The sequence below is a fragment of the Geospiza fortis genome, unplaced genomic scaffold (assembly GCF_000277835.1).
Source record: "Geospiza fortis unplaced genomic scaffold, GeoFor_1.0 scaffold399, whole genome shotgun sequence".
Lineage (NCBI taxonomy): Eukaryota > Metazoa > Chordata > Aves > Passeriformes > Thraupidae > Geospiza > Geospiza fortis.
The window spans coordinates 550,872-560,001 of NW_005054560.1; the positions used below are offsets into that span (position 1 = coordinate 550,872).

Sequence of the window (9,130 nt, forward strand, 5' to 3'; positions counted from 1 at the left end):
GCCACAGCCAAAACCACCTCCCAGAGCACTGCATTTCATTTGGTAAATCTCAAATGAGAATTTTTTAGAAAGGCACCCAAAGAAATTCATGTTCAAAAGAGAAACCACCAGCTAATTGGGGTCAGCTCAGCTGTGTGCTCATGCAAATCAAAACAATAAATCCACAGTGGTCAGTCTGTTTCTGAGGGACATGGATAAACCCTTTATTTTTAACAGAATCTGAGCACTTGTGGAATCCCAAATTGAGAGCTTGGCATCTATGCTGAGGGATTCAGCTTTTGAGGTCCTGACAGCCAGGTCTGAAAGCCAGCAGCCAGGAGACACCAGTGAAACCAGTACAGTTCTGTAGGTGCCAGGACAGCATTTGGGAAGGCAGGTTTTCTCTTGGGAGCTGCTTTTTGGGGGGTTGCCCAGGAATTCCTGCCCAAGCAGCATCACAAGAGCTGTGGTTAGGGCTGGGTGGGACCTGTGGCTTTTTGGGGTGAGGCTGGTGGCTTGGTTCTTTCTTTAGGAGTGGGGTGGAATGGCACAGCGAGGCAAAAGGAAGCACAGTGGTGCTAGCTGGAGAATCCTAAAACTCTCCCTACAAGAGAGCATCCCTTAGCAGGTGCCAAACAAGGAATAAATGAGATGCAAAGCAAGGAAGGGCAGTGCTGCAGACAAGGAGGATTCAGCCAAAACCAGCCTGGGTCCCTTTCCTGTCCCTCCCTCAAAGTCCCCGAGGTCTGTGAGAGCTGCCAGAAGAAAAGATAAAGAGTTACAGGGGACAGCTGGAGCAACCCCCCTAGGACACCTTTGATGTTCAGGCTGTACCTCTCAAATTTTTTTGTTTTCCTTTTACTGTGCCTCAGTTTCCCCTCCTGGGCACGTGGGGATTTAAGCATTCCCTCAAGAGGCTGCAGGGTTTGAATCCCAAAGGCTGGCAAAGACACTGCTGTGAAATGCTGAGCAAGGGTGAAATAGGGTGTTGGAGCCTGATACTGCCCCTGCCAGCTCTTCATCTGTACAATCTCCAACTTAGTGACCCCTGTGTTGAACCAGAACTGCAAACTTGCAGCACAAAGGCTCCTGCTCTACTCAGATGCTTTGCCTGGCCACAGGGGGGGAAGAAAGATGTGAGCAGAGGCAGCCCCTACAGGAGGGCTTCTCTCAGAACCCTGGCACTCAGCAGCACCTCTCCCTCCCTGAGGGAAGAGGAAAACCTTACGTCAAGCCACAGAAATGCTTCTCAGCCCTACCCAAACCCTTGGAGCAATTCCCAGGTGAGGCACAGCAGCAGCAACTCCTCCACCCCAGCCAACCCTTATCCTTCCCTGCTGCTGCCTTTGTGGCCAGCCCTGGGTACCTGGAGCTGTGGGTGCAGGGCTGCTCACTGGGCTCTACCAACTGTGAGTCTCACTGACCACAGTCCCCATCCAAAATACAGGGGGTTCAGCCACAGCCCCCACCCCAAACCTGCTGGCAGTGCCCAGAGTGCCAGGGCAGCAGGAACAGACCCTGTCTCTGTACTGCCCATCCCATACCATGGGCACTGAGGAACAGCCTGGCCAAAGGTACCCTATCCCAGGATTGGGAATAAGGAGGACCTGTGACATGTGCAGTCCTGGCTCTTGTGGCAGCACTGTGTCTCCACAATGGTCACTTGCCTGTACATCAGGCAAGTCCTTTCCTAGAGAGGAAAGCTTCTCCTGCAGACAATATTTCATCTGCTGTGGAACAAGCCCTGCAAAGGGCTAATAAGAGCTCCGTGCTGTGATTGCTCAGCCAGGACTGGTGTGTGAATCCAAAGGGGCAGGATTTGTGCTTGGCTAAATTCCTAGGCAAGTAGGGATGCCCAAAGCCCTCCTCACCGATCCCCAGAATCAAGAACAAACCTCAGGAGATAGGAGGCTGTGTTTCTCAGATGAAGACACCCAAAGGGACATAGCAGGCAACATAGTCCATCCCCCATGGCTCCAGGTCCCCCCAAGGCAGGAGACACCTCACCCTACTGAGGCTTCTGGCAGCTCCATGGAGAAAACTGCTGAGGGAGCAGGCACCTGATCCATGTGATTTCTTGTCTCTGCAGGCACCAGCCAAGGACTCCTGTGGACCCACTAGTTGCTTATAGGAGCTGAGCATATCTCAAGGTGCCTTTCAAGCAGAGGGAGCAGCACAGGCAGCCTGCTCAGGAGCTGACATGCAGCAGAAGATCAGCTCTTTCTTTAATTCCATCTTGGAGCTCATCCGTACCAAGCATGAGGAAGGCATCTTCAACACCGTCTGCCTGGCCGTGCTCTTGGGTCTGCCCTTTGTTGTCCTCCTTGCCTTCATTTTCATCTGCTGCCACTGCTGCTGCTGCAGAAGGAGGGGAGAAAGCACAGGGAAAGGTGGCCCCAGAAGCAATGGGCAGCTGCATGCTGAGAGGAACAAGAAGAAAAAGAAGAAGAAGAAGAAGCAGGATGAAGAGGACCTGTGGATCTCAGCTCAGCCCAAGCTGCTCTTGCTGGACAAGAGACCCTCCTTGCCCATCTAGCAGACAGGAGGGTGTTCAAGTCCTCTCCTCTGAGATGCCACCATTCCTTTCACCTGTGCACCAGGAGGGGCAAGGAGATACCAAAGCTGCTGCCACTTTATGGTGACTTTTGACAGAGGCTGAGCCCAGCATGCTGAAGGGCCATCAGGAAACAAGGCACAGGCTGTGCAAGCCTCTTCTCCCCCACCATGACAGCATGCCCCAGCAAAGGACAGGTGAGCACACAAGGGTGACCTGCCACCAATGTCCCTCCTGCCACAAGCACAGTGCACACCCGTGGGGCTGGCACACAGTGAAGGGTGTGCCAGGCTCTCCCTCTGCACTCAGCTGCCAGCACACACACAGGGGTGCACAGGACAATGCTCACCCACAGACCAAGGCACCTGCACACTCCCCCTGCACTACACAGGCTGCTGTGAGTGAAGCAGGCACAGCCACACCTCCTTTGCTTGCCCTGCCATGGAGGTGGCACAGCTTCACTGTCCAGGCTCCGTCCAAGCCCAGCTTGCTTTACAGACACAAAGCTGAGTTACCCCACAGCCCAAAGATGTGCCATCTACCAGGCCACCAAAGCAAAGTCTCCTGTGAGCACCTGAAGCTAGATGCCCTCAGCACAACCTTAGAGACCTCAGACACCATGCTAAGGCAGCACAGCAGAAGGCTGCCTTGCCACCTAGGCTAGAGGCAGGCAGGAGACAGCAGGCTGCCACACCAGCCCTTTTGCACCAGCACTTAAGAAAACACCTTCCTTGAAAGACTCTTTTGTACAAACTTGCCATTAAAGAGCTCACCATGCTACTGCAAGAGCAGAAACACAACCTGAGGCTGTGTAAAAGCTTTGCTACGGGCATTAGAGTTATTTATTGAATGACTACTAAAGAAGAGCAGGACCAAAGGCCCCTCTGGAGCAGGGCCAGGGACATGGAAGCAGTATTGAAGCAGCAGACATGGTTTCCTGGCACACTCAGCCATCGCCTCTTCCTGCAGCCCTTGTGCCATGTGTCAGGTACCCACGAGCAGGTACTGCCCCAGCTGATGCCAGCTCTGTGTGCTGCACTGGACATTTCTGGATGGCTGTCAGGCTGACTAGCTCTGGGATTTTGAATGTGCTGTAGAAGCAAAGTGAATTCCATGTGCACAGTCATCCCTTACACAGGGATACATTATACAGCCAGACTCTGCACTTCTCTCCATGCTCATGTTCTGGAAAGATGGTTCAGCTGGGCACAGCAGCTAACAGGACCACACACAGCTCTCATCCCTGCTCTGCTTCCCACCTGCCCCACCCGGGCTTGAGTTCCCATCCTATGTCCCTTGAGCTGGGAGTCTCCTGTGCTCCCCAATCTACCCCATCAGGCTCTGTCTCCAACATCTCTTTTTCCATTGAGGGATGCATATGTGTGATCAGAAGCCTCATCACATCTGGGTTTTGCCCTGTCTGTACACTGGATGTCTTCCTTCCATTTTCTTGCAGTTCTTAAGCTGCTGGAGCAGCCCAGAGCTGCCAGCCAGAGCCAGGCATCTGGGGGGGAAGCCTGGACAGAGCTGCTGGGCACAGCTGCTTCCAGCCCAGGCAAGGGTGATGCCACCCTTCCCCTCACTTGGAGGACAAAGCCACCAGCTGGAAGCAGCTGTTTGTGCCACCCTGTCCCAGCACAGCCTGTTCTGTCCAATGCAGGCAGGGCTGTGATGGTCACATCATGTCACAGGGTTTGGCTGCATGTCACAGGGGTTTGTGCTGGGAACAGCCATGAGGCTGGGCTCCTCCTCACACAGCCCTTTAAATGGACCCCATATGTGCCTTATTTTCCAGTTTGCTTTGTCACCATTGAAATTAGTGACTCCCTTCTGCTCCAAAACAGGAAGCAACATATAATGGTATAAAAATTAGGATTTGCCACATGTCATGCTAGGAAATGGAGAAATAGCTCTGATCTCTGTCCCAAGCTCCCAGTCTAGCCAAGATCCTGGAGAACTAGCACTGCATTTGTATTATTCCTTCTTCCTTCCCTCCTTTCCCCATCCAAGTGCTTTTCTCAGCCCTCCTGCCTCCACACTCACCAGGTGGCCAGAGGAGCCCATGCAGGTGCTGTGATCCAGAGGCAGGAGCAGCCCTGGAGGCAGGGTGGTGCTGCCTGGAGGAATCAAAAAAAAAATAAAATTAAAGGGAAATGCGGTGGGAGGCCAGAGGCTCAGCCAAACAAGCAGGGGCATGGAGACAGTGAGCACTGTCAGAGTACAGCCTACCTGGTGTGGAGGCTTTGCAGGGCTTCCTGCAGGAAGGCTTTTCTCCAGAGAGCAGAGCAAGTAACTCTTCAGGTGAGGGCAACCAATTCCTGCAAGAACTAGAGAACTGCCAGGAAAACGTGAGCTTTAGATCACACACATCTACAGATCCAGGCTTTGGGCAGTTCAGAGCTAGGTCTGAATTTCAAGGGCTCCCCAAAATCATCATTCAAACCACCCCTGGGCTGGGCAGGGAGGGACCAGGATACAACCCTGCCCTGATCCATCCAACCAGTGGATGGTCTGAGCCTCCACACTCCCTAAAGCACAGAGCTGGCTTCCTTGGTGTCTGCTGTTTGGGCCAAGCCACACACTGAATTGGCTCCTTCTGGAGGAAAAAGCAAAAGAGCAGCAAAGCCTGAGGTGCACTGGAACTGTTATCCACCAGCTGGAACCCTGCAGCACCCACATTACCAAGGGGGCAGAGATGCACAGTACAGAAACTCCACTCACTGCACGGCCCCTGCTCTCCAGACACACCAGCCCTGCTTCCCATAGCTGCATTTCAGTATCAACCTTCCATTTTCCTGAACAAGTCCATGCAACAGGGAACAACAACAAAACAAATCTTGTGCAATTTTTTTTAAAACCAAAAATAAATGACTCTTAAACTGCAAACAAACACTGTATTTCGATCTCTGGGTCATGTGTTTATTTTTCTGGGGAAATCTTTCTTGAACCTGTGTCCTGGCCCTAGATAAGACACAGGGAGAGCTCAGAGCAGAGGCTGTGCACTCTCTGCCTGCAGCCAGCTGTGCAGCTTAGAGATTTTTTTTTTAAAGAAACAGCTTAACTTGATTAAGTTAATGGCCTTGCTTTGTTAATGAGCACAGCCAAGCTGCTCTACCCAAGGGCAAGAAGTAGTGGGAAGAACAAAAGGTCTGTGCTGTGGGAGGTGGGCTGCAGGTTTGTTTTTTCTTACAGAGGATCAGCAGCACAGAACTAGTTAACTCCAGTTGGTTTTGATCAGACAAGTATTTCATGGTGTCTGCAGCCTGCTGGGCAGAGCCTTTCCAAATCCTACACCACAGAGCTCTGCCTCCATGATAAAAATAAAATAAAAAATAAAAACCTGCTGCTCATCCGGGTGAGGCACCAAGCTGCCCCTTGCCCACAAAGCTGAGGCTCTGGAAGAGGCTGGGGAAAAAGGAGTGCAGGAGCACAGATGAGCAGCTAGAAATGGCAGAGGCTCACTTCCTAGAGTAAAAAGGAGCTTCTTGCTTCTCTCCAGATGTTAGACACTGGATTTGGGGCAAGGTGTTGTTGGGTAGCCTGGGCTGCAAGGAGAAAGGATAGTTCCAGGGTCCTAGGTTAGAGATATGCAGTGGCTGAGGTGAAGTTTAGCATCCTGGAGCAGTCTAAAGATTAAAGGGAAGCAAAAATGCCCATTAAATCCCTCTGTGGTGGAAGAATTGGATCCTCGCTGACCATTCCACTATTTATTCAGCCAACAAAGCACAGAGCAGTGACCAAAAGTAACTGCACGGCTTTCCAAGAAAGTGTGTCCAGTGCAGGAAGACACTTCAGGCTTCTCTCAAATCACACCACCACAGAAACACAGTATCTGTGGGAAGAGGCATCCTCTCCCTCCTCTTCCTGGGTGAATACAGCAACATCTCTGGGGTCTCAGAAACAGCAGCTATATCACAACAGGTGGGTGCTGGCTGGTAGAACCCAGCTATAGGACAATCCTCATCAACACAGCAATGCCAAAGCAGTGAGGATCCTTCTGGGATTCAAATTCTGCCAGTATATAAACTTTTAGGTGATCTCAGAGAGAGGCAGAGGTTTTAAGAATGTGTTGGCCTTCCAACATCACTGTTACAGGGCCACATATTACAGAAAAACAAGGGAAGTAAAGGGATATGACACTTTTTATGGCACTAGCCCAACCATCCTGAGCCTCAAAACCAGAACAGCCAGTCCCTCAAGGCAAACAAACTGCATTATCTGAGCAGTCCCAGCCTCCCGGGCTGTAGCACAGGCTCTGGTTAACCCCAAAAAGGTCCTTTCCCTCCAGCAGAGGCCAGCTGGATACCGGGAAGCCTCTCCTGCCTGAAGAGACGATGCCATCCTGTGGCCGTTCGGGAATAGTGACTTTCTGCAGCGCTTTTCCAGCAGCTCTCACTTTGCCCTTCCTGGTGAGAGAGGAGCATTAGGAGTGCCAGACAGACCCTCCTCAGAAACAGCAAATAAGGTGCCTTATGTGCCTTTAGCTCAAAAACAAAGCTTATATCACAAACAGAATACTCCCTGCTCCCACAGGGGATTCAGCTTTAGGATGGGATTATGTTTTGCTGCTGCACAGGAAAAAGTCACAGGTAACAATCAATCATGTCTGCTGTTTTTTAGAGCATGCACTTACTTTTAGAGTGGCTGTCTGTGAGATTAGTCCTCCTCTCCCTCTCAGCCACCACCCTGATGACTTCACTGAGCCCTTTAAATGAATAACAAACTGAAATCTGTCCTTGCCTGCAGACAAGTGGGCAACAGGGAGAAAACACTTCACAGTAAAGAGCCCTCAATGCTTTCCTGTGTCCTTCTCTCATGCTCTTAGCACAGAGCCTGCAAAACACTTCAAGTGCAATTTTCCTTTCTACTCCTCTCAGCATCAGTCTCCTCCTTCCCCCAAACCTGGGCTTGGATAGCCTAACACACTCAGATGAGTCTCTGCTCACCTGCCCACCCAAGAGGCACAGCCCTGAAAGTACTGTGAAGAATTCAGTCCTCACCTTTGAGACACAACTCTCTAGCTGGCTCTCCTCAGCCAGGTCCTAGCAGGCACAGCTCATTTAAGCACTTCACAAAGCAAGTCACAAAGAGAGCACAATCCCCATATATATATATATATTGGTGGTTTTTTTTGGTTTTTGGTTTTGGAGCAGACCCCAAAGACCTAATCTGCACAGTCCCATTCCAGACCTGGGTAATCCTTCCATTTCATACGAAATTCTTAAATAGGAAGAAAAACAATTCTACCACCCAAAGCAAGACAGAAATATTTAAGACCTCCTTTATTTGCAATTTTTTTACTTTCTCCAAAGTCTGGGAAGGATTCTTTAAAAAGTATTACTCAGCTTAGCACTGCAATAGAAAAGGCCATTAAGACATGGGGCAACCATGTCCCAGTGTGCCCAGACAAGGAAGCCTTTGAGCAAGCAGCATTTGGTTAGCTCATACTTCTTCCCTGGCTGGAGCTGTCTGTCCAGAATTTTAATATCTTCTCAGGAAAAAAAAAAAACCACAAAAACAAACAAACAAACAAACAAAACCCCCTCACCTTTTATGGCTGTGAGTAAAATAAAAAAAATAAAAAATAGTCAGTCAAATGTGAAACCATGCACTGGGGCACACAGGATTAGTTTAACTCCAAGGGATGCTCATTTTAGAGGTGGATGATAAGTGTTATCATTTCAGCATCAGTACCTGCCACACTGCTGATAAAAAAGCAGAAGGCAGCAGATGGAACAGTCACACAGGGAATTTGGTTAATTGTCTGTAAGCAAGCAGTACAGAGAGGTAGGTCTGGGATGGTGAGCAGAGCCTGGAGGAGAGTGGACCTCACATTCACCCTGTTCTGGGCCTCACCCTGGAGAGTGAACATCAATCTACTGCACATCTCCTTCATATTTTCTCTGGACTGGGAAAAATGACACAAGCAAAATAGCAAGATTTTAACCTGCAGAGATGTGATACTGGGGGCTGAGGAACCCAGTCTACAGAACACACATGGGTTAATGAGCCTTGCCAGCAGACTGGCAGCACTTCCCAAAACCCAGTTCTGCAGGAAGAATAGGAAATGTGCCCAAATAATGAGGAGAACTGCAGACCAAAACTGGGAGAGGTGACAGTCTCAGAAAAGTTCACTCTGATCTAAATTAGGGGGCTATTATTTGTTGGTAGGTTCAAATTTGTTTTTGGAAGTCTGAAGTGGATGGCTCCAGAGAAGGACAGAATTAAGAGGAGTCTGCAGCCCAGGCTTCAGAAAGAACAACATGTGTTAAGGCTTGTTTTACATAAAGTCCACAGAAGTCGCATGTATTGGATCAAGCAGGTCTTTGTCATGCTTAGCCAAGTGGGGTATCTACAAGCAGGATCCCCCACAAGCCCCCTCCTGGTCTCTGGAACATCACCCACCAGGAGCTCCAAAGGCTGCTAGCAGGTTGGCCTGCAGATCCAGATGTCCCTGGGTGCACATTGGTCAGTTTTGTCTCCTTTGCATTGGAGAAAGCTTCTGAATCAAACTTTGTTAAGAAATACTGAATCATTACCTTTGGGTAAGTTCTACAGACTTCTATTTAAGCCCTGATCTTTTTCCTCTTCCCTGAT

The 9,130-nt window shown here is 50.0% G+C and overlaps 1 protein-coding gene across 1 annotated transcript; it reads left to right on the forward strand.

The window, feature by feature from the left end:
- The first annotated feature begins 2,095 nt into the window (after window positions 1-2,095).
- KIAA0040 (KIAA0040 ortholog) lies at window positions 2,096-2,714 on the forward strand. The gene has a single exon (XM_014310652.2). It carries the CDS (start codon window positions 2,180-2,182, stop codon window positions 2,513-2,515), a length of 336 nt encoding a protein of 111 aa, XP_014166127.1. The 5' UTR covers window positions 2,096-2,179; the 3' UTR covers window positions 2,516-2,714.
- Window positions 2,715-9,130: the final 6,416 nt, after the last annotated feature.